This window comes from Pipistrellus hanaki, assembly GCF_964339955.1.
Source record: "Pipistrellus hanaki genome assembly, chromosome: 1".
Lineage (NCBI taxonomy): Eukaryota > Metazoa > Chordata > Mammalia > Chiroptera > Vespertilionidae > Pipistrellus > Pipistrellus hanaki.
The window spans coordinates 60,743,563-60,768,475 of record NC_140503.1 but is presented as its reverse complement, the minus strand read 5'-3'; the positions used below and the strand labels follow the sequence as shown (position 1 = coordinate 60,768,475).

The following is a 24,913-nucleotide window of genomic DNA, read 5'->3' as shown; positions in this document are numbered from 1 at the left end:
AGGTGATTCTCATCATGAGAGAAGTTTGGGAAACACTGATTTAGAGGCATGGAGAATGCTTCTGTTGTGAGCCAGGTCACTGCTCCCCTCACCCCGGCTCCCAGCCCTAACAGAACAAGCATGACAAGCGCCGCCCCACCACTCGTTTAGTGGGGAGTACTGGTGAGCAGAAGCTTATCCTACAGCTTTCAAGGGAGGGAGTGGCATAAAAGCCAACACTCTTGGCAATGAGTCAACAGGGCCCTCCTCACCCTGTACACTGGGCAGTGCCAGGTGACACCAGTACCCGGCTCCACGCCCACTCGGGCCTTCCACAGGGCAGAGTCAGGTGAAAAGAGCAAGACAGGAAGCCCTCTGTAAAGAAGAGTTTATTTAAAAAAGCTCTAGTTCTGCCCCACCCTTGGCTCCTGGAGTCAGGGTCAGAGTTACCTGCCCAGGACTGGAGGCAGGGGGCGCAGGGGGTAGGGCTGGGTTTCTGGTGGGAGGGCTCCACCCCATCCATTGTGCATTTTTAAGGAGAGGGCAGTCCAGCTCCTGGTGAAAATGTAACTCCCAAGATTCATGTTTTAACTTTACTCACAAGTTAAACAATGTCATTTGCCTCTGTCATGATTTCTCAAACCACAGACTTAGAGATGCTGGGATAGCAGCAAGTGGGGCTCAAGCCCACACACATAATTTCAGTTAGCATCCAAGTAATAAATGCCGACTCTTCTGCTCCAGGGCTGGAGTCTAGGCTCTTCCACCGCAATCCTGACTCAGGCGAACCCTCCTCCTCCTCCTGAGACTCAGGGTGGCGAGCAGCCAGGCAGCCACACACTTACTTCACATGTAAGCAGGAAGCCTAATTTCAGACTCGGCCACTCCCGCACCAGCAGGGGTCAGTCAGCTCTGGGCACTTTGGGGTGGCGCTGGGCCTCCCCCTGAGGCACAGTCCGGTGGGTGCCAAGGTTCTGGTGAGACTTCAAGGGCCACTTCTCAGTCCTAGCTCTGGGCCAGCACAGTCCCCCGGTTTGGCTGCACCAGCTCACAAGCTCGTAGCTGGGGTTCTGGCACCTGGGGCTCAGCCAGAAACAGACTGAACAGTGTTGCTAATTCTTCAGCAAAGTCCTGCAATAAGCAAAAGATGACAGAAAAGGCAGACACGTAATTCTGGATAGTTCATTTCTACTAAAAATCACAAATATGAAGCCCTAACGTATTTCCTAACTGCCTTCTACACTGAAATGGCCTTGAAACCTTGCCCCATTAAGTATTCTGGGAGAGTAAACTCTGACGGGAGGCTCAGAGCAGCTAGTGAGCCCTTATCACCATCCGAGTACTCACCATGCACATTATTTCATCTTGACAGGTGCTAGGAGGTATGAATTATTTCCATTTTATGGTTAAACTGAGATGAATTCTTTGCCCTAAATCACAACATTAAGTACTAGATGAGATTAAAATTCAGGTTATTAAAAATCCACACTCACTATGCCATGCTCCTTTCCAACTACACCTGCCTTCCATCTTCCCTTCCTCCACTGACAGGCCCTTCCTTCATACAGTAGCTGCTCAAATGTGAAGGCCCACCAGAACAGCCACTCCGGGGAGGGTGGTCCTGAACACACTTGACAAAACCCACTGAGCTTTGGGAAGATGCTAAGAATGCCAGGCACCATCACTTGCCCCCTTTCAGGATAAAAGGGACATCTGATACCTGCTCTCTTCTAGGTCAGGGAAGATGAGGGCACCTTACCTCTGGCCACTGGGCCTCACGGAGGCTGTCCAGGCAGGCCTCTATCTCTTTCCGTCCCATCAGACCTTTCTCTACCAGCTCCCGGAGTAAGAACAGCAGCAGGTCCCACTGCAACACACATGCAGCAGGTCAGGTCAGGGTGCTAGGAGGACTACACAGTGACCCTGACGATTCAAAGGACAGCTGCTGAGGAGGGAGCAGACCTGAGGTTAAGCTCTAGGGGAGTCCGTTTTGGCACGGAACAGAAATGAGCAAGCTGCCAGAAAAGGAGAACAAAAGAAGCAAGCTCATACATAACATTCGGGGTGAGAGTGGTGGGTATGACCAGGGTGGTAGACATGACCCCGGAGGGCTGAGAAGTCTGCCCCCATCCACCCACCTCTGACTCACCTCCCTTGGCCGAGTGTCTGCCAGAAGCCCCACGTTTCTTGGACTCAGCAGGAGCTGCAGCGGGACAGGCACCTGAAAGTCATCCTTCCACAGGGAAAGCAGCGTGTGTAGGAGCCTTCGAGCCTGCCCTCTCTCCAGCTGGTGTTGTGCCGGGGGCCCTAGTACAGGAATTTGGTCTGCAACTACGGGGAGAAAGCCAAGCTTTAAGAAATGGAACAGGGTTACCTGGCCTGCCCCTGGGAGGAGGAAGAGCAGAAGGGAAGTGTCAAGTTCTAATCTTGCTTGCACCCAACCCTGAGATCGGGGGATCTGGCAAGAGGGAGATGAAAGAAGACATACCGAGGAGGGATGCTAACTCCACAGAGCACTTCGCCAGATGCTGCTCGGCAGGTGGGCACAGGAACTGGGGGGAAAGCACGGAGAGCCTGGATGTTAGCACCACCCTGAGAGTCGCAGACCTGAGCCAATGTGGCTCTGGTTACTGGGCACATGCAAGGACACACAAGAAGAGCATGCTGCCGTATCTTAACCTGGCGGCACCGCAGCGTCTGACCCAGCTGGCCTAGGAGCTGCTCCAGATGCTCTGGGGACACTCCTTCCTCAGGGTCTCGGGGCCCCACAGCTACAGAGAGCACATCCTAGAGAGAGCAGGGGCAGGAAAGAGTGAGGCCAAAGAGATTCTGGCTTGGGGTGGGGCTCAACCAGTGGGGAGAGGCAGAGGAAAGGAAGGCAGGGCCCCTGCATGAAGTGATTGGGCCAAAGTGCCCTCAGATGGAGGCCGGAGCAGGACAGCACAGCTGGGAGAAGCAACCGAGGGGACAACAGAGGGACGGATGGAGCAGGAAGCTGGGAACATGCTGCCAGAGGTGAAGAGACAAAGCCGATCCCCAGAGAGCATCTCATTCTGGAAGAATTTAGGGGGAACCAGCCTAAGGCATACACATGATATTTCCTATCCTTTATGCTTGTCTATTCATCTCAGGAGAGTCGAGGTTTCAGTATAGAAATCCTGTCTACTGGAAAATAGTAGCTAATGGGTGTGTAGCCTTTCCTTCTTCCTCCTATATACTCCTCTCTGTTTTAGTCATTCCTTCTTAGTCCCTAGTCCACATCTTTGCTTCTGCATCCTCCCCTAGACCAGGGAAACCAGTAAATAGTTGAGGCTTCACAGGCCATGAGGTCTCTGCCCAACTACTCAGCTCTGTGTGGAGCACAAAAATAGCCCCAGTTAATGGGTAAATGAACAAGCGTGGCTGTGTCCCAGTAACACTTTACTTATAAAACAAGCACGGCTAGATTTGGCAAGGGCTGTTTGCTGACCTTGGCTCTAAATAGTTTGATTTTTTTTTTTTAACAATTGTTTCAGTTACCGTTGATTTTTTAAATATATATTTTTTATTACAGAGAGGAAGAGACAGAAACATCAATGATGACAGGGAATCACTGGTTGGCTGCCTCCTGCATGCCCCCTACTGGGGACCGAGCCTGCAACCCAGGCACGTGTCCTTGACTGGAATCCAACCAGGGACCCTTCAGTCTTCAGACCGATGCTCTATCCACTGAGCCAAACCAGCTAAGGCTAGTCTTTGATTTTTTAAAATCAAGTTAAGAACACTGATAGATTATTATTACTGCCTATAACTAAACAAGCATTAACCTCCCACATAGAACATTTCTGAAATCACATCCCAATACCAGATGACTGCCCCTTAAAAATCCCTACTTCACTGGACAGCCATTTACCACCTACCCCTTCACCATCTGTGGAGTATATTATCTAGTAAAAAATTTTTGTATCTACCCTTTTCACCTTTCAGGTGATTCAAATACCACAAGTCAAAGAGCAATCAGGAAAGCCATTCAATTCAACCCTGTCCTACCTTATCCCATTCAGTATCAAACAATACGGGAAGTAGCTGGAGAACACAGAAAGCTGCGACAAATACTAGAGCTGATGTGAGAGGAGGGAGGCCAGGAAGAGAGCACGGAGTGGGGAGAGGAGCTGAAGGGAGTAGGGAGCTGTGTACTTTGATCTCGGAGATGAGGTGGGAGGGGAGGGGAGCATGGTGCTCACAGGCACGGGAGCAGCCCCTCCGGTCCCCCCGGACAGCCGGCTCCGGACCCTGGGCTCGAAGCACGCGACTCACTGCAGCTTTCACCTCTCTCCTGATCAGCGCTGCAGTCAGAGGGAGAACAGAAAAGGTGTCGCCAGGGCCGCCCTGCTTGCCTGCCCATGCCCTTCGCTGTTCCCAGCAGGCTCTGAGTCCCATTCCCCCACATGGCCTCCAACTTCCTGCCAGTCCACTTCTGAAAACCTGGGTCAGCCGCTCCCTTGCTCGGGCCTTACCTGTGATGTTGGCTGACAACCAAGTGCAGGCTTTCTCTATCGCAAGCCCCACAGCAATGTTCTCTGCGCTGCTCAGAACCTGTGAGAAGAAGGGCTCCAGAGTCGGGCAAGGAAGGACTGGGGATGATGAAAGCCCAGTCCAGGACCGACCCACCTACTGCCAGCGGCCTGGCACTCACAGCCACGAGCACACACCTCCCCCCAGCCACCCAGCCGCTGGCTCCAGGCTCCTGCCTACGTACGGCTGCCGGCGTCTCCTCAGGGAGCAGCGCCCGCACGGCACCAGGGCTCTTCTTCTGGCAGAACCTGAAAGGAGGAGGGTCAGCCTGACCACAGGAGGACGGGTCCCGAGGGCACCAATCCGTAAGCAGGGAGGGCTCCGCCTCAGGGAGCAGCAGGCAGGCCCCGGGTCCCACCCAGATGCTGGGAGGAACGGGAACCCCAACCTCCTGCTCTTCAATTTGGACTTTGGGTCCCAAAAACTCTAAAGCCAAAGTCAGCTTACAGAGGAGGCAAAGAATGAAAAAAGTGGGGTGGGGAGAGGATGTGGAATAAAGGATATGAGTGTGAAAGGGGGGGAAAGGTCAGAAAAATATAAGCTAGGAGGAGAGTCCAAACAGACTGGTATCTTACTCCCGCCCCTGGGTCAATGCCTGGGCCCCATGGGGGCACAGCTGGGAACACAAGATCTCCAACAGCTGGCCTGGATCTCCCCCTTCCTGTCTCTGCGTCACCAGCTGCTCTTGAAGAAGCGACTCGGCCTGGCGCACCAGATCTGCCACCAGCGTGGCCCTGTAGCAGGGACAGCAATGTTTGGAGGTAGTTGGAAGGGTTGAATCAGAAAGGGGCTGCAAATTCAAGAAAATCTGGTCAGAACTAACTACAAAAACAGCAATTTCAGCCTCCTCCTCCCATCCACCATTGGCCCTTCCTCCAGAATCCCCCACAGCCGACTTTCCTCAATTTGGTAACAAGGTACTAGGAGTTAAAACGGAAAAAATGGTAAGAGAATGAGACTGGGACCCTCAACACCTCCATCCCAAACCCCTCAACCCAGACTCACTTGATATGTTTGACACAGTTAGAGCCAATTCTCTCTGCCACAAACTCCACGGTCCTGCGCAGGGAGGGTGGCTGGTTGTGGAAGAAGGCTTGGGCCAGCTGTGCCTGTGGGGGAGGGGACGGTGCGTGAAAACCCCCTTTTCCCCAGTGGGCGGCCCCGCCTCCGCCCGCCTCTCACCTGCAGCCCCTGGGTGGTCCGGAGAGGCGGGGCTCCCAGGCTGGTGGTGGTGGTGGGCGTGATTTTCCTTACAAAGCCCCCGCTCCGCCCGCTGCTGCCCGATACCCACGCAGCAAGCAGTTTGCGGAGCTCTCCTGCGTCAGGAAGACCAAGTACTTAGTTCCAAAACCCTCTCCCCGAGACACACACTCACAAAAAGCATGTTGAACTTAGAGTTTGTGGAGAAAAGAGGCTGAGGCTCCTGGGGAGTGCCCAAGAACACACACACATTCGGCTGCTGGGCACTCCTGAAGGGACAGGCCACGGATTAAGGACGGACACACACACACACACACACACACACACACACACACAAGATCCTCACCGATATAAGGACAGCAAGTGTAGAGCAGGTGCTGGTCCACCACAGGCACGCCATCCTGGGGGGGAGAGCAGGCCAGAACTGGGACAATCATGTACAAAAATCACACGAGAGTTCAGTCTCTATCCTGGCTTGTCTCCTTTATTCCTGTGGACCCTATGGCTCTGGTTGGACCCCAACACTTACCAAGCCATGCTCTGAAGTTTCTGTGTCCATCTCAAACACATCCACCTGACCCTCTTCCACAAAGAACAGGTCCTCAGGGACTGTGGGAATCTGATGAGATTAAAGCAGTACAAGCTCCAGTCAGGACTTCAGAGCTTCAGACACCTCCGACCGCATGGTTTCAGGGTTTAGGCAACCTTCCTCTGAAACTAGTGATTCCCATACCTACCCTGAACCTTCACCTTCTGGCCCCAACCCTGCTCAGACTCAGCCAGTCTCCCCATCTCCAGCCACAGTGGTGTCCCCCTCCTTGCCCAATCTGGACTCTCACTCCACCAACCTGGAAAAGCCAGCCCAGAACAGCAAGCAGCAACAGCTTGTTCAGGAAGCATATCTCCCCGTCACCGTCCTTAGATAAAACCAAGCTCCTAAAAGGTAGATGAGGGACCAGTGAGAGAGAGCTATGGCTGGAAGGGAATTCCCAAAAGCAGACCCAAAGGGGACTGCTGTGGTGCAGGGGACCCGGATCTCCTCAGGGCCCCTCTCAGATCTGCCCTCCCTCTCAGCTGGCCCAACGTGGGAACAGAAAAGGGCACATAACTACCCAGTGTCTTTCCTTGAGGACCAAACCCAGCCTCCCGAGGTGCTGTGATGGCCGTGGCACACAGAGGAAGCACAGGCTGGCCTTCTCCTCATACACGGAACCGCAGCCACCTTCTCCCCGCCTCGCCCCTCCCCCGCTCACCGGTGCAGGTGCAGCAGGAGAGAGAAGATGCTGCGGTAATAGTCCAGCATGGGAACAATGTGGTCAGCCAGAGAGAGGAACTCCACCAGCCAGGGCACTGTGAGCACTGCTCGGTGGGCGCGCAGCCCCTGCTGCAGCAGAGCGCGTACATCCAGGACGGGGGGCACCTGGCAGGGCCAGCATTTGTCAGCAGGTCTCAAGGGGCCTGGGACGCGTCCTCTAACCACAGGGCCCTGTGGCTCTTTCCGCTCCCACCTTCCCAGAGCCCCTGCTCACCTGGCTCCTCAGGGCCAGAATGGAGTCCTGGAGCTCCCGGGTGGGGGGAGGCTCAGGGCCCCGGTAGGGCAGGAAAGCCACGAAGCCCAGGAACTTAGCCAGAAGCCTCAGGCTGAGCAGCACCACGGCAAACTGCCTCCGTTCACCCTGCAGGAGGCCAGGGAGGTAAAAGGTCCTAAGCATAAGGCTTCTAGAAAAAAGTCCGAATCTGTCACAAAGTTCTTGAAAACACCCATTCCCTCTTAGGTCAGAACCCTTCCGCTCCCTCTTCTGCTCGCTAACCTGCCAGTCCACATCTGCCTCTCCGTCTTCTTCACTAGCCTCAGGCTGAGGCAGGACAAGGCTGTTGAGCTCCCGAATCTTCAGACTCAGACTGTCCATGAGATGCTGATTAAACTGGAAGCTAGGACGGCGAGCAAGAAAGAAAAAAGTTGTAGGAAGAACCAGAACAGAGAAGAGTGTTCCAGACAGAAAGGCTCAGGGACGGAAGGCCAAGGAACAGGTTTTTCACGTAGGTAAAAGAACAAGATCTTAAGGTAAACACCTGTATGTTCATTGCAGCATTATTTACAAATGCCAAGTATGGAAGCAACCTAAGTGTCCACTGGCAGACAAACGGATAAAGATGTGGTACATAGTATAAAAATAATGGGAATTACTCAGCCATAAAAAAATAATTTTTTTTCTTTTTGTTTTTTTTCTATTTGTGACAACATAGATAGACCTAGAGCAGTGGTCGGCAAACCACAGCTTGAGAGCCACATGCGGCTCTTTGGCCCCTTGAGTGTTCTAACGCCACTTCTTCAAAACAGATTCGCTCAGGCCAAAATCTGACTTCTGCGCATGGGCCACGAACACTGTATGTGCGCACCCGCAGGTGGTGTTTTGTGGAAGAGCCACACTCAAAGAGCCAAACTCAAAGGGCCAAACTTTGAAGAGCCACACTCAAAGGGCCAAAGAGCCGCATGTGGCTCAGGAGCCTCGGTTTGCCGACCACTGACCTAGGGGTTATTACTCTAAGTGAAATAAGTCAGAGACAAATGCCGAATTGTTTCACTAACAATATAAACAAACTTACTGATGGTTAGCAGAAGGGAGGGGTGTTAGGATAAGGGTGAGAACGGTAAAGGGATTAAATTGACAGTTATAAAAAAGTCACAGCACAGGAAATATCGATGGCTTCAGGTGGGTACTAGGCTTACCCGGGTGACCACCTTGTAAGCTAATCCCTATGTTATTTACCTGAAACTAATACAATATTTGATTTCAACTGTAATTGGAAAATAGAGGCAGGAAGTATGAACTCGAAGGAGCCCAGATATCACCCAGTCCCCCCCTTACATTCCAGGAGAGAGAACTGCCTGCCCTTTTGGGAAGACAAAGCTCTCTCGGACCTCTGTCCCTCACTGGGACACAGGACCTTACCTGCTGGCGCTCAGGATGAAGTCCCTGAAGAAGCCCTGGCAGCCCGGGAAGGAGGGCGGTGGGCAGGGCCCACCACTGCTCTGAGGGGCCGCCAGCCGTTCCTGTAGGCGCCGCAACCGTCCCAGCTTGTCAGCTCCAAGCATACTTAGCACATCTGGAGCCTCACCCAAGATGGTGCCTCCAGCACCACCAGGGCTCTGACACATCTGGGGCAGTGGGGAGGAGAGAAATAACAATAAAAAAGCAACACAGTAATTTAAAAAAAAACAACCAAAAAAAACACCAGGATTGAATAAAATAAAGAATAAACATTTATGGAATGCCAACCCTCTACCAGGTGCCATAGATACATTTTTTGAGATATTCTTGTTTTACGGTGAAGAAACTGCAACCACAAGATGAAACATCTGCCCAGGCCAGTAGAGCTGGGATCTGAAACGAGGCTCAACTGAGTCTAAAGCCCACATTCTTTCTACCACAACAGAATTCAAGAGCCAGGAAGTAGTGAGAGGTTGGAGGCAGACAGGAAGGTACGGATGTGAGAGGAGGCCCAGGAGTGGGGGTGCACGGCATAGGAGACATCTTGGCTCCTCTCTGAGTTTCAACCACTATCCAAGAAGCAGAGCTCCCGCTCAAACCCCAGCCCAGGACTTGATTGGCTGCCCCACAACCCCAGGCGTACAGTTCACTGTAGATTAATCTACTGCTGGAAGCTATTACCTGGAGAAGTTGTTTTTGGAAAAGCCGAACAAAATGACTGTGGCCGCAGGCTGCAGAGAGTTGACCCATCATGGCTCTGAGGAGTAAGAGATGGAAATGGAGTGTAAGGGAAGGAGAAAGGAGGTAGATCTGAGAGAACAAGCCAATTCTGGGGCCTTTCAGCCCTTTACCTCTGGCACAGCGGGCCAGCACAAGGAGGAGGAAAAGGTAAGGGACACAGTGAGATTCCCTCAGGGATAGATACACTTAGCCAAACAAGAAATAATATCACCCCTCTAATCTTCAGTCCTCATTGAGGGCCAGTTAGCTTCAAGACCCACGTGGAAGGCAGATCACTGGACAGAGGATATTCTTCCTGCATCCTAGTTACCTAGCTATGCTAAGTGATTGGAATTGCCAAACTAGCCAACGGAGGTTGGAAAGGGTCTAACCAGTAACTTTGGCCAAAACTCAAGCAACCTGGAGCAAGAGCTTTGCGCTTTCCCAAGCATTCACCCCCAGAGAACAAGTATGAGTCCTTTCTGAGAGGAAGGAGCTGGAGAGACAAATCCCTTTGAGTAGAGGCTGAATGGGCAGGAACTAGAGCGATTAAGGACAGAAGATAACAGCTTCAGGCTGGAAACAGTGGAGAAAAGCCTTCCTTCAATAATATGAGCTGTTTGCTGTTGGAAGCAAGCAAGACAAGGTGACAGTGTTGGAGCACCCACCTGATCCTGTTGCCCAAGCCCTTCTCAAAATCCCAGCCAGGCTCCTCGTGGCGATCCTCCCACTCTCGAAGCACCTCATAAAACACATCCCTGAGAGACACACAAGAATGCCTGATGAGCCGAAACCGGTTTGGCTCAGTGGATAGAGTGTCGTCCTGCGGACTGAAAGGTCCCGGGTTCGATTCCGGCCAGGGGCATGTACCTGGGTTGCGGGCACATCCCCGGTAGAAGATGTGCAGGAGGCAGCTGATTGATGATTCTCTCTCATCGATGTTTCTAACTCTCTATCCCTCTCCTTTCCTCTAAAAAAATCAATAAAATATATTAAAAAAAAAAAGAATGCCTGATGACCTGGGCACAGCCAATCTAACTCAATCCCAGAAGCACCTCCCCTACCTCAGAAGAACTGATGACAGGACTACCCACAGCCCCATTCCTGTGTTCTCCTAAGTTCTCTCCAGGATGACGATGCTCTAACCCAGAAGCAGCCCACCACATGCCTGACACACATCTCCGGGTACTGAAAGTTGATTAACTTTCTATGAAAATGACATAAGTTGCCTATCTCAGAATAAAAATGGCCTCTTTACCTCCCTGCAAATTCCCTTTTCTTATCACCTCTGTTTTTTAAAAGTATGAAAGGCTCGGTCACTGGAGAAGTTGGCACGATTGTCAGTTTCTGGCTGAAAGGAGACGGCTTGAACAGCGGGTGGCATCGCCAGAGAGACCTAAAATATGGCAATGACATTAGGAACAGAAGCCTGTAGAGTGTATGCTCAGAAAACTTCATCCCCTATTCCTCCCCAGTTAGATCACAGGACAGCAGAGTGGTGTGAACTGAGCACCCTGAATTATGAAGCTGGGAAGGGTCGGTTCTGGGCCAGTCGTCATCTAAGGTGGGGTCATACCTTAGCAACACTGCCCTCATAGGCTGCTCGAAGGCGGCCTTGCAGAGCTGGTGAGAAGCACAGCAGCCGCTCATTCTCAGCCAACAGCTTCAAGGTCCCTTTGTCCAGGCAGGAAAGAACTCTACAAGGTCAAGAGCGTATATGAATGTAACGGGACACACACTGCAAATAGGAAGCTGGCACCAGCAAACCACACGGAGTATAGAGCATGGAGCAGGTTTGTAAGGCAAAGCCACAGGCCAAGGATTAAGGCTAATGAGAGTAAAAGGGGAGGAAATGAGACCTTATGGAGCAGGGAGCAAGCGAGCAGGACAGGAACATGAGACAGTAACCAGGACAAAGGTCAGTCACCAAGATCACAGCAGGCAGTTTGACTCTTTCACAGGCCAAATTCATAGCCTTGACATAAAATTAAAGGGTTACAGGTAGGACAGATCCAGGGTCACTGCACACTTGTGTTAAGCACAAGCCCATACTCCAATGGGCCAGAGAACCAGGTGGACAATGGGGACAAGGCTCAGATGCCTCCGCTGGAGCAACTCACTGAAACTGATGTTCCAAAACCCGCACTGCAAAGAAGACACAATCGTGGACACTCTGGAATAGAGGGCTTTCCGGGGAATCTAGAATGATAGTATCAAGCTGTCAGTTAAAAATTATTCCATTTCTAGACTCCATTTCTCAAAAAAAAAAAAAAAAAAAAAAAAAAAAAAAAAAAAAAGGCTTGCTCACTGACCTAGGACTCCTGGACTGGGTTCAAGGTCACTGTTCTTAGCAACCACCATCCTCCGGGCAGTAAGGAGCTGAAGGACGAAGAAAAGCTCCAAGAAGAGATTTGGCACCAGGTTTTCTGGATGAAAAAGAAGCCCCGATGCACTGAGCACCATTAAGAATCAAGGCTGGGGGGAGTACTCAGAACTTAGAAAATTTTGCAATATAATGCTTCTATTATATACCAACAATCTCAGACTGTAAAATAATCTGTAATGAGCATATTTTAAATATATTTTTAAACATTAAGAAAAATAAAGAGTCCAGGCTCCACTCTACATGCCTTATCAATTCTCTTACCCTCGTGGTCGGCAAACTCATTAGTCAACAGAGCCAAATGTCAACAGTATGACAATTTAAATTTCTTTTGAGAGCCAAATTTTTTAAACTTAAACTTGGTCTAACGCCACTTCTTCAAAGTAGACTCCCCCAGGCCATGGTATTTTGTGGAAAAGCCACACCCAAGGAGCCAAAGAGCCGCAGTTTGCCGACCACTGTCTTACCCTACAGTTCTATAAGTATCTCGGCTCCAGCATCCTTTGCTCTCACCCACCTGCAATGCATGAAGAATAGACGAGGGCTACCAGCTCCAGGCGCTGGCGGGAAGACACTTTGGCAGGGTCAGCAGGTTCAGCTGTGAGGTTTCCTGTCCGGGTGGGCAGGGAAGACCCCGATTCTGGGGTGGGACAGGCGGGAGCAGGTGACTGCTGCAGCTGCTTAGAGCTACGGAGACAGATACCATGCGCACTCAGCCTGGCTTCCCCTCCACAGCCAGATTCAGGTTCCTCCAGAGAGGATGTCCACAGGCCAGGAAACAGGCCCACGGCTCCCGGGGGGCAATCAGACCCCCCACAGGAAGGAAACGACCATCCCAGGCAGCAGGGCCTTACCGCTCCTTCCTGAGCATCTCCCGCTCCTCTTGCAGACTCCTGCAGCCTGCGGTCAGGCCCTGGCCCCAGGGGCTAGAGTCCAGGACGGAGGGCTGGGAACTGGGAACACAGTTGATTGGGGGTGAAGTGAAGCAGGTCTTGGGCTTGGAGAGTGACCGCTCTTCGCTCACCGGAGTTGGGTTTATCCTGCGTGAAGGCTTCGTCCTGCTGGGAGCAGCCACAGGTTTTCCCCAAGTCCCCACTTCCAGCAACCCGACACCAGCTGGGGGACAGACAGCTCGCCCCTCATCATGGTAGTTATCCCATCCCCGACCTTCCAGCCGTTCCCTCGCCCTACTGAGCCCTCATGACTGGCCCCCCAGCACAGCCTCTCCGGGCGGGGGTGGCTCTCACCCTGCACTGCCGGGGGGCACCGAGCCCACGGGAGGGAACTCCTCCAGGTTGCTGAGATTTGGCGGATCGGAGCGCGCGCGGCTGGGGCTGCCGGCGGCCCTAGGCCTGCGGCTCCCCGCCCAGAGCGGGCTCTCCCCGCCGACCCCCTCCTCCAGGCTCCCGGGGCCTCGGCCGCCGCGCTCGCGGGCCTGCCCCGGGCCCCGCCTCCGGCCCCCGCGGCGGGCTGCAGGGGCCTCGGCGGCGGCGCTCAGAGGCTCGGTCGGAGGGAAGAGCTGGCTGCGCGCCCCGCGTCCGCCCCGCGGCGGGCCCCCCGGCCTCCCGGGCAGGGCTGCCGAGGAGCCCGGGGTCTTGGCGGGGGTGGGGGGCCCCTGCGGGACCACACGGCTGCTCTGCTCCCTCAGGAAGTTCAGCAGGAACGGCACGAATTCCTTCCGCAGCGGCCGGAGTGAGCTCAGCGCGGCCGCCTCCCCGGCGTCACCCTGAGGGGAGAGCGGCGGGAGGGTCAGCGGGGAGCCCGGGCCGGAGCGGGCGGCCCCCGCGGGAGCGCACTCGGCCCGGCTGACAGCAGTCACCCCAGAGGAAGGGGACCGCAGGGGGGGCATCTCCCGAGGAGGGCAGGCTCGGGGGCGTGTCGGCGCTGTTACCTCTGAACTCTGGGCGCCGCGCGCGATCCACCGCACGGCGGCTGCGACCGACACCTCCTCTCGCAGCAGCGACTCCAAAACGGCCGCCATCCCGGTCGGGGAGCTCCGAGGCGATTGCGCAGGCGCAGGCGCGCCGCCGGCGGCGGCCGGGGAGGGGCGGGGCCTGCGCTGAAGGGCGACCGTTGGCCCGCGGGGCAGAGGGGCGGGGCCAAGGGGCTGGCGGGGCGGGGCGGGCGGCGCGGAGGGGCGGGGCCGGGCGGGCGGGACTTCCCAGGCTGAGGTTGGCTCGGGCCTCCCAGCCACGGGCCCGGCTGCAGGCCTGTGGCGTGGGAGCGCCCGGCCCCGCGTGGGTGACCCCCCGCCCGAGGGGGCGACCTGCTGGACTCGGGGGCGAGGCGGGAGACAGAGGGCCCGGGAGAGCGGCCGGACGGGGAAGGTGAACCACTCTCCGGAGAGAGACCCTGCCTTTATCTTTCTTGATAAGCATTTTCTTTCAAAAGTTAAGTTTTCCAGACTTGCCCATCATCCCCTTAAGAAAGTTACTATGGTTAGCCTCACCTCATTTGACTTTTTAAAAATTATTATTAAATATATTTTATTGATTTTTTACAGAGAGGAAGGGAGATGGATAGAAAGCCAGAAACATCAATGAGAGAAACATTGATCAGCTGCCTTCTGCACACCTCCCACCGGAATCGAAACCCGGGCCCTTCAGTCCGCAGGCCGACACTCTATCCATTGAGCCAAACCAGTTTCAGCTCATTTGACTTTTTACAAAGGCTGTTCTCAGTGACCCCTGCCCACGCGGTGCCCACAGGTTCCCCATCACTCACCACCACGGAGGGACCAAGTAAACTTGAAGCCAGAATTCTCGCTGGGAGCCTTTTGTAACCCTCAGGCCACAAACTTCCCGTGCCTGGGGCTATCCCCGCAGTCCATGTTTACAGCCCTTCGACGTTGGAATGATGGTTTACACTAGGTTAATATTTTTACTACTTTGCAGTCCAGATGTCAATAGGCCCATTCATGATTAGCTTGGGAGCTTGAGTTATTTCTTAATTTCTCATATTTTGAAAAACATGAAAGCCAGCACTTTGGATGTTGCTGCTCACTGAGAAATCAAGAAAGGGAAACCAGGCGGAGAAACACAGGGCACCAACGCTCCAGGCCAAGCCAAACCAAACCAGGAGGCGCCAAGCAGGGCCTGTGAATGCCTCCTAAGAGTTTCTCTAGTTCAAAACCGGTTACAGTGGAGAGAAGGTGGTGCGAAGCAGGAATTACTCTAGTGCTCTAAGGTAGAGGTGTCGAACTCAATCAGAGAAGGGGCCAAAATCTAAAATCCAGCCTAAATCACGGGCCGAATGGTTTACTGAACAGTCATAAACTGACAATGTCATAAACTGACAGCGGAGTGCAGTGATGACAGCGCGGTGCGGGCCACATTGCAAGGCCTGGCGGGCTGGATTTGGCCCGCGGGCCGTGTGTTTGACACATGTGCTCTAAGGGATGCTTCCTTTGCAGAAGGAAAAAGTACCTTCAGCGAGAGATATAATAGAAGGGGGACTGAAAGGGTGCTTTTATCTTTAAAACGTATCTGCTGATTTCAGAGAGGAAGAGAGAGAGAGCAACGTCAATGATGAGAATCACTGATTAGCTGCCTCCCACGCCCCCTACTGGGGATAGAGCCCACAACCCGGGTATGTACCCTTGACCAGAATCAAACCCAGGACCCTTCAGTTGGCAGGCCAGTGCTCTATCCACTGAGCCAAACCGGCTAGAGAAAGGGTGCGGTTAACACCTGAAATTTTATTATGCAGGAATCCATCTCCTCATATCCTTGAACCCTGGTTTTCAGCTGCAGGGAGCCTGATAGTTTGTCTTCAGTCCAGCACTTCTTTTCTAGGGCTCTGGATGTGGTACTGCATTTACAGCAACACTTTCTGCTCCCTCATAATCTTGGAACTTCTGGTGCATTCAATAACATTATTAGAGAAATAATATATCCCACTTTTGAAATCCAAGCCATCATACAAATAGAACTAGAGTTGCATGCGGAATGAATATTTTATTACTAGATTATAAAAATAAAATACAAAATAATTTTAAAACAGAAATTAAAACACTGTACAAAGCTTTAATATGATACAAATGGGAAAATTAAATAAATAATTACACTTTTATGTACAGATGACCCATACAAAAGCACTCCATGTTTCTGCCAGTACTCTATTGTCCTTGTTGCCTGAGCTAAAATGCATATAGAGGGCTGCTTGGAGGGGAAAGGGACACAGTACCACTGGAAGCATTTCCAAGAGAACTTCTTGTCACTGATTTCGTGAAGAGGAGAAGGGAGAAAACTGGAATTATTAAAGTCCTCTATGCTAACGTATTTGTGTTGCTTGACAAGAGAGAATTCTTTCGGTTTGTGGTTCAATCTGATTTAACAGGTGCCAATAGTTCACACTTTAAAGATTTACATCTAATGAAAAACTAGATATTTCCCCCTTCCCCTCTTTTCCCTAAAAGCTGTCAATGTATAAGTAAACGGCCTAATTAAGTCGGCACTGGCTGTTTTAGGAAAGGAGTCAGGAAAGGGCTCAGGGGCTATGTATGAGGGAGAGGCGAGGAGGCTCAAGCCTGGGTCATCAGATCTGTTCTCTTTATTTGATTCACCCAATCCCAGTTCAGAGCCCTACGTGGCACACCGTTATATTTCCTTTATCTTCCTGTCTGTATTTCAGAATGCTTTTTATCTTAGTGAACTGACTTATCCATCTGAATGGTTTAAAAATAAAATAATTTTAAAAAGTCCCACGGGCATTTTCCTCCCTGGGTTTCTCTCCTAAAACAAATCACATTCAAGCTCCGGTAGCCTTGTTTACCCCTGTGGGTGAGGGAGGAACAACCCAGACAGACTCCAGGGCCGGTGAAGTGCTGCACATGGGATTTTAAGGACTTAAACCAGTGGTCGCCAACCGGTGGTCCATGAGGTCCGAAAGGCTGGCGACCACTGATTTAAACTGTACATTATGGGGGGAAAGCATCATATGTCAAGGGTAGTTTATACAAAAATGTGGTTTACTCAATGTTTTTAACTGGGTGAGTGAACACTTCTGTACGCAATATGAAATATTACACTAATGAAAAGAAATAAAATTCCTATCGATCGTTAGCATGTAAAGTTATGCCATCAGCAAATTCTACAGTCACATGGGCCAAAGATCTGCCTTGGTGAATCCCCTTCTCTAGGTTAAGGAACCCAGAAGCCCCGGGTGTCAGTATCACCAGTGATACACACTATGCCCACATCTGTCACTTGCAATTAAAGAGGCAGACCTGGTAAAAGTTTCACATGGCAATGAAGGAAAAAGGCTTCACTTCTTTTACATGTCTCTTTAGGACCAAGAATCAAGAATCAAGCAGTCTAAGGAAATATTCAAATCATTACTGAATAAATGGTACTTGGCTATTCAGATCTTGAGATTGTGTATAACCCCAAGGTGATCTTGATCTTGTCACTTTTAATTTTCTGATCCAGATTTGCTTACGGGGAGTAATAAAAAAAAATCAGAGCCAACAATCACAACTGAATTAGAAAATGTGTTAATGGGCCAAGACTTTAACGACATCATTTCACATCCAGCCAGGGATTTTTAGGGATTCAGATGTGCAGCATCCAAAGTCCCCTTTACAGAATAGGGAGCCTTATCCCATGTCCCGGAGTTATCTAAGACTAACGGAATTCCATGTCCCTCCTGCCGTTCTCTCTAGCAAGGTAGGCAATAGAGTCCTCATGCTCTCAAGACTATCTGGGTTAAATTTCTCATAATTCTAGAGGGACAGCTACGCCACTAATATCTAATGATCTGATATTTCCACACGTCTCCCACATCATGTAAAAATTTTTATAAGAGTTTATTTGAGCCAAAACTGAGGACAACTGCTGGGGAGCAAGATCTCAAATGCTCTACTTCCACATCCTTGAGGTCCACACCAGAGTTCTGCTAGATGAGACAGGAAAGTAGGGTGTCCTACAACCACCTGGTTTCCACATGGACTAGCACCATCTCATTTCCTTCTCTAAGTTACAGTCCAAGTATGCACCTATGGTTTCTGAACTTGGTAAATATTGATTTAAGTGGACAACCATAGTGGTTCCATTCCTTACTCCTGTAATACATTTGTATTAAAACATAGATAAGTAACTGCAAATAAACTGTCTACAGAACCAAATTCAAGAAAGTTAAACAATGGCATTGTCAATCACTTTATCGCCACAGTAATATCGGTACTAAAATCTCTTTTTAGGCAAAGCCCCCAACACATCTGTGGTCAATACACACAAGCAGAAATGGGCAGATGTTAAGAGAATGAATGTAAACAACCTGACAGGGGAACTGATTCCCTAATGTATGCCATGTTTGATTGATATAAAGGAATGAAGAACATTTTTAAATGTCAAAACTCTGATCTCCAAGACTAAATCTAGACTTATCTATAAGTAAATATATTTTCAAATAGCCAGAGTACAATGTATTTCCCCCCTAAATTCTAAATTCTGGATCTTGTTTCACCTGTCACCAGTTCCTTATGTTAGATTAAGAATACAGTTCCTAGAATAAAGAATCCTCTGCTTTTGGGGAAAAGGCATCTGTTTTTTATTCAAAGGTACAGAAAATTGTCTTAACTACACCTGTGTCTGGGTTTATAAAACATGCCCTAATGTATACCTTTTCCTTATAGATTGAAAACAACCATAGAAACCTTTGCATAAAAATCTGTGGCTTAGAAGGGATCTCATGATTACTCAAGAACCTCAAGTTCCACAGTATTAGGAGGAGCTAAACAGAAAGATACTGCACATCTAGTTCACTGTATTAGTAAGCAGCTGAAATTTGTTTAGTATTTTAAAGCAAATAATATAAAGTAGATAATAACAGTGGGTCTCAGTTATCATTTTGCTACTTATTTAGGACTTGATTAACTTGGCAACTTTTATAAAAAAACATTTACTTCACAACATGCAACCTAAAAAACAGTAAATGTAGCTATGCCACTGTCTGCAAGGCCAGTTTGCGTACCAAGTTGAGAATGATGGTGCCTGCCTAAGACTTAAACATTCAAAGATGTTTACAATCTGTGCTTTAAAGTTAAATTTGGTATGACCCAATTTTCCTTTTTTGTTCACTATATGTTAAAGTTCAATGGCTTTAAGCCGTGCAAAAGATCACTATGTCCATGTCTTGCTTATTTTGTGACAGTCAAAAACCGTCCGAAGGTCAGCCCTGCCCCAGCTTTGCTTACAATCAGCGCCCTCTCACCTTGTAAAGTGTGAACGGCCCTTCCTTTTTGTGCAGAGGATGAACTTTATTTTGCATTCTGTCTACTTGTGAGTGTAACATACTGCCAAATTTCTTGTTTGAATATATAATTGTAACACTACACGGTGTACATTTCCAGAGCCTGTGTATATTTCCAATGAACTATTTCGCAAGCACATTTGTAACCATGTGTATATAATTAACAAACCCATGTATGCTTATGCCTGGGCAACTATTTTTTGTAACTCTTATGTAGATTGTCTCTAAACAATATGTGATCTTTATTTGGAATCCGAGTTTTAACTTTTTCCTCTAATATAGTGCCCCAGGACAGGGAAAAAAAAAGATTACTATGTGGAATTTTAAAGTCATTTAATCCATTTGTACACCCTGGAGATTTGGCAGTATATCTTAGAAAGAATGCTACCTGAAGGGACTAAAATGTTGCTAATTCCATCTTCTATTCCACCCAAGTAGTTCCAGAGATTAGACAGAGAAGGTAAGAGTAAAGTAACCAGCCACTTTGTTGTGATCGGAGAAATGACAGGCACTTGATTTTCAAAAGATAATTTACTTCTGCTCCATAATACTTTCAGTGTAGTTTGGCTTGACTTTAACTAATGGCCATGTATGTCCCTCATCTTAGGTAGAATAACCAAACTGGTTTAAAATTACTTGGATGACCAATGTCTGTCACTGAATTTTGAAATAAGCCATCACTAAAAAAATAAATAAATAAAGTGAAAATAACAATACAACTCATTCTCTGTGCCACACTTTACAATAAAACAAAGTCCTTGTGCCAAAAGCGCTTTACTCAGGGCTGTGCACTTCTCTTTTTAGCCCGAGGCAGATACTATCTAAAAACACAAATTGTACTTAAAAACCGTAAAATCTCTATGCAGGGTGGGACAAAAGTAGGTTTACAGCTGTGATATGCAAAACAGTTCATTCTTGCATTATTATTTATTAATTACTGTATTGTTTTCCACACAAAGAACTAAAACCCTACTTTTGCCCCACCCTGTATAGATAGTACTTTCAAGTGGACCTACTAATACATAATATAGTATTAGTTTGTTTTCTTTCGAAAGTATCAAGCAGAAAAGTCTCTGGTTAACACTTTCTCTACATGCAAAATAAAATAGTCTTGCACAGCAAGGCTGTTTCTGGACCTTGAGTTTGTGGGTACCATTTAGAAAAGGGAGCAAAATACAGTGGAAAAGTTGTGAGAAAAAATGGAAAGAACTATACGAGGAAAAACATTAAGTTGCCATCATTGCCGGTTTTGACTCCTAGCACAGAAAAGCCGATCAGATATAAAAGAACACACACACTACACTGCAGCCTCTCTCAGCTTTGCCAATGGTGACTACAAGCACATTTCTGACTAAAGGGGTCAGGATTTAAAGCTGGCTACTTTTCGCACAATTTTGCAAGTACAGCAGAAAAAAAGAGAATTTCTTAATTGTAGCTTACTCCTCTACCACCCCTCAAAAAGTGAAGTTAAAAGAGGAAAGCAGAATGGTAATTTTAAGGGATATTTTTAAAAAATCAATTCGTTAGACCCGTGATTATCATCCCAGTTTATCCACTCTAACCATAAGAACAGCATTATGTAATTAACAAGACAAATCTTTGAACCAGTATTACAAGCATGTCCCAGTAATTTTCCCCCTATTAAAATATTTTTTAAATGAAAATCAAATAACCTATCTTGGCCCGTTAAAGACTGCCAACCCTTGCAATTATACGCAAGGAAGGCAAGAAGAATCTTAAGTGTCACATGCCAAGGACATATTTTCAGAGAATGAAGACAGGCAAGGCCCAAGTGTACGCAAGGCACACAGTAAAAAGGTATTTCTCCACCCGTGATCTTGAGATTACAAATGGAGAATGAGAAAGAATGAGTTTATATAAGCATATGTTTCTCTATATTTTTATAAATATTTATATAATTTACCATGAAGACATGCAAGTAGTGTTATAGCAACTATTATACAATATAATACAGAAAGATGGGTCTTCCAATGTTACAGTTGCTTTAGGTAAACAACAAATATGTCTTATCTATTGCATTCCCCTGTCGTGCTTGAAAGCAGAGAGAAATTGAGTTTCCACACTAGGCTACAACTCTTATGGGAGACAAAATATGCCTCAATAGTGTTTTGAGGTTTGGGTTTTTTTGTGTATTTTTTTTTGTGTTGTTTGTTTTTTTAGAAAGCTCAACACAGATAAAGAGAACAAGATAAGTTCAGTGCAGCTTCAGGGCAACTTTGATGCAGCATTAGAATATGTTCACTCGGTGAGAAAATATATTTCTTTCCCCCCCAAATTCAACCACATTAAGTTTGGCAGCAAACACAAGTTCAAAAAGAAAGCACAGAATTTGCTAGAAGGCAAATTTCAACAGCAAGCAGACCAATTTATCTGACCTTAATAAGGTCTTTACAACATTAAAAAAAAAAAAAAAAACCACCACCAAAGTATAAAAAAAAAACCCATCTTCAAAGTCTACTATGATTTAATTTTGCCTGATTCCTGTTAGCAGAAGAGTGCGATTAGAACAAATATGATCCTCTTTATAGCTCTGTAAATTGAGATTACATAGAAATCAGGTCAAGAAACCCAAATACTCAAACTAAAGCACAGGAGAAGCTGGTAAAAAACTTTAAAAGACAAACACTGAACCTAAATTTATTTCCCCAGATACTCATTCCTAACTGGCTTCATGTATAAAACACAAAGTTTAAGGATAATAAGTCTCAACAACATACCTAATTTCTTTCTACTTTTCTTTTTAAATCTCTAAAAGTATGAAGTCACATTTCACAGAACTGTACTTCCTTGGTATCATCTTGGAGATTGGCATTAGAAATGGTTGGAACCTAGAAGAATTAAGGAATCAAGGTGTTCTCTGGTCAGTGTTCCTTCCACAAGGAAGAAACTAACGGGGAAGGAGAGTTCATCTACCTCAAAGGCATTGACCCCACGCTGCCCGTCTCTCCCTAAAGCACTAACGCCTGCAAACTAGTTCTATTTAGAATTTCCCTTCCATTACCTAAGTGTCATCAGTTATTTCTCACAATAAAAGTATACTGAGACCATAGTGCTACAAAGGAAAACATTAGCATATGCTGCTATAAGCATATTAAAATGTATTGGTAAAATAAGAGATTGGATCAGATGAGAAATGCTAATTTAAAAAAAATATGAAATCCAAGGAGGGTACTAGGAATGAGGCAAAGTAAAGGTGTGAACTCTCCATATAGATAGATTCACAAGCTAAGTATATGTGTATCAGCATTGGCTCCCCACTAACAGACTTCTTACATACTTCAATATTGGAGCAGTTCCGAATTCCAAAGTTGAGAAGTTTTCAATGAAAATATTAAAGCAGGTTTCAATTTTGCTATATAATGTTTGAGGATAGTCGTGAAGAATAAAAAGGCCAAACCCTTTAAAATTCCATTCCATCTTCTACCTTTGACTCTTTTGTTTTAGAAGTAGATAAAGAAAAAAAAAAAAAGAAAGAAAGAAAAGGAAGTTCATTTAATCAGTTTCTCCCTCTTGGATTTGCTAGACTGCCCTTCCTATGCAAAGGTATTGATTCCTGATCTGCTTGCTGCCTGCCTTAGGTAATTCCTTATCATATATTTATGTCTCCTTATAAATAATTTATCATGTTACTTTCTTTTGCAAGAGAAAATCAACACAGACTTTTAAAATAGACAGTAAGGGATACACATGCATCAGGTTTGGGGGAGTCTCACACCTTTCACGGAGCGGCCTGGCTCCTATCTGCTGAGCTTACTGGCTGACTTACTCTTCCCTGGGGGGGCCTTAGTGCTGGCCGAGTGGTGGTGGAGGCTGCCGGATCCCTTCAGGCCGTTCTTGCTGGGTTTGCAATGCTCCTGTTGGCAGGACCTCCTGGAGGAGGAGGATCCGGAGTGGCTGGGAGGTGACTTGCTTCTCCCCAGATGCGGGGATGAACTCCTCTGGTCATGGTGGGGCCGACCAGCCCTAGATGGCGAGGAACTGGATGTGCGAGGCAAAGAAGAACTTCGAGGAGAGGCACTGGGGCTCCTGCGAGGGACGACGGGACTCTTGGGTGGTGTTTTTGGGTTGTGAGGGGATCCTGGACTCTTGCACTGAGTCGTGCTCCGGGGTTTCTGAGATCCATTTTGAAGAATTTGGGCCAGGCGGGAGAAAAGGTCTGAGTCAGAATTGCTACTCCCTAGGACTCTGTATCTGCGGAGCCTTAAAAGAGCAGAGAAAAATTATTTTCATTTTAATTCAAGTGTGCCTATAAAGTCCCAATCATAATTTGTATGATCTGAGTCAAAATTCAGGAAACACAGAATACAACTACTCTTTTACATACCAGTTCTATGACCCTGGACAATTATTTAATCTCTCCTAGCTTTTAATGGGAATATTATCCATCTCACCACGTTACTGAGCAGCCAAGGGCAATACCCAAGTGAAGTGCTTAGTTGGAGGTCTGCCATTTAGAAGCACTTGGATGTTGTTAGTTCCCTTCCTCCTAGGCATGTTTGCTCTTCTGGTTTTAGGATTAAATAAAACATCTCTAGCATAAAATGCCTTAACATTTTGTTTTAGGCTTCTAGGACAGGAATTGTGTATACATATACAGGCAGTCCTCAGGTTACGTCGGACTTATTGAATGTCGTTTCGTGGTAACATCGCCATCTCCCATTTATTAAAAAAAAAAAAAAAAATGCTTTGTGTTTTTTATCATCTATTTACCACAAGTAAAGGTCAGGAATTGTTTTTTTTTTTTTTTTTAAATATATTTTATTGATTTTTTACAGAGAGGAAGGGAGAGAGATAGAGAACCAGAAACGTCGATGAGAGAGAAACATCGACCAGCCGCCTCCTGCACACCCCCCCACCGGGGATGTGCCCGCAACCAAGGTACATGCCCTTGACCAGAATCGAACCTGGGACCCTTCAGTCCGCAGACCGATGCTCTACCACTGAGCCAAACCGGTTTCGGCAGGAATCGTTATCTTAAAAAATTTTTTTTTTTACTGTTTCACTTCATTACTGCTGTGTACGTGCTCCATGTGAGTGACGTAGGTGCTTTTATGTAGGTGGGTTCCGACTTACGGCGAAAATCACGTTACATCACGCCGTAGGAACGGATCTTCGAAGTAACCCGAGGACCTACTGTATGCAAATATTAACCCCACAATATAAGTTTTCTTTCTTTCTTTTTTTTTGCACTGGCATTGTGTATTGAACACTCTTCCCCACCCCACCCAGGATTCTTTGTACATTGCAATAAATAGTGCAATTTTAGCAGCGGGAAACAAGGAGCGTAGGAAGCCCCACCTCCTTCATGTGTGTTTTATCCATGTGCACTCTTCCTAGGTAGCACCATTCTCCCCAGGTGCTGGGTGAGAGACAGATGGGGGTGAGGGTGGAGGGGAGGGGAGAGGTCTGAGCATGTGTGCTCGCCTTTTGGCCTCTGGAGATGCCTGGAGGGTTCAGCAAACAGCCCTCTCCCACTCCTGTGGCAGACTGCTCTTGCTCTAAGACAACATCCTAGAAAGGCAGGCCTGGTGGGGGAGAAACATGGTCACTGAGCCACAACCTGTGACTGCATCTTCCAGCTGACATCCTGCTGCCTGTCAACCTCCCTCCAACCTCTGGGGCTAAGGCTGTGTTCCCGGAGGCCTCATCCTGAAGGCCAACAAGGCAAGGGAGCGGGTGAACAGACTGCTCATGCAGAGGTGCTGCCCTCTGCCTCCGGCACAATGTAAGTTTTCAACATGAACTGTGCTCACCAATAGCAGCAACTGTAGAAAAAGGTTATTTCAGCTTCATTTAATAGTTTTCAAAATAA

General features: G+C 48.2%; 2 protein-coding genes across 5 annotated transcripts in view; both read right to left on the bottom strand.

Annotated features, from left to right (window-relative positions):
- Positions 1 to 350: 350 nt before the first annotated feature.
- CDAN1 (codanin 1) lies at positions 351 to 13,889 on the bottom strand. 3 transcript variants are annotated; one of them, XR_014796700.1, is made up of 28 exons: positions 13,721 to 13,889; positions 13,077 to 13,555; positions 12,684 to 12,890; positions 12,347 to 12,516; positions 11,759 to 11,872; positions 11,567 to 11,645; positions 11,023 to 11,143; positions 10,733 to 10,842; positions 10,115 to 10,204; positions 9,408 to 9,483; positions 8,688 to 8,893; positions 7,545 to 7,665; positions 7,263 to 7,409; positions 6,987 to 7,153; positions 6,582 to 6,669; positions 6,263 to 6,352; positions 6,080 to 6,134; positions 5,716 to 5,849; positions 5,539 to 5,642; positions 5,109 to 5,267; positions 4,718 to 4,781; positions 4,476 to 4,554; positions 4,203 to 4,304; positions 2,659 to 2,766; positions 2,468 to 2,531; positions 2,129 to 2,310; positions 1,739 to 1,846; positions 351 to 1,110 (listed from the first exon to the last, which is right to left on the bottom strand). XR_014796700.1 is itself a non-coding variant. In XM_084903088.1 (28 exons), exons 1-28 carry the CDS (start codon positions 13,808 to 13,810, stop codon positions 985 to 987), a joined length of 3,687 nt encoding a protein of 1,228 aa, XP_084759214.1. In that variant the 5' UTR covers positions 13,811 to 13,879; the 3' UTR covers positions 351 to 984. The 3 variants fall into 3 exon arrangements, 2 of the variants coding, with proteins under 2 accessions (XP_084759214.1, XP_084759215.1); XM_084903088.1 differs by having other exon boundaries at positions 4,156 to 4,304; positions 13,721 to 13,879; XM_084903089.1 differs by having other exon boundaries at positions 4,156 to 4,304; positions 12,684 to 12,887; positions 13,721 to 13,877.
- A 1,876-nt stretch (positions 13,890 to 15,765) lies between these two features.
- TTBK2 (tau tubulin kinase 2) overlaps positions 15,766 to 24,913 on the bottom strand; it is a 134,989-nt gene continuing 125,841 nt past the window's right edge. For both annotated transcript variants that reach the window (XM_084903073.1, XM_084903074.1), the window contains one exon: positions 15,766 to 23,301. In XM_084903073.1, the coding sequence (XP_084759199.1) occupies positions 22,839 to 23,301 (463 nt within the window). In that variant the 3' untranslated portion in view covers positions 15,766 to 22,838. The remainder of the gene's footprint in view (positions 23,302 to 24,913) is intronic.

Coding starts and splice junctions, on each gene's coding strand:
- CDAN1 (XM_084903088.1), bottom strand. CDS start 13,810: ATGGCGGCCGTTTTGGAGTCGCTGCTGCGAGAGGAGGTGTCGGTCGCA. Junction 11,646..11,758: donor ACCCAGTCCAGGAGTCCTAG/GTCAGTGAGCAA, acceptor CTATCATTCTAG/ATTCCCCGGAAAGCCCTCTA. Junction 7,154..7,262: donor TTCTGGCCCTGAGGAGCCAG/GTGAGCAGGGGC, acceptor TGGCCCTGCCAG/GTGCCCCCCGTCCTGGATGT.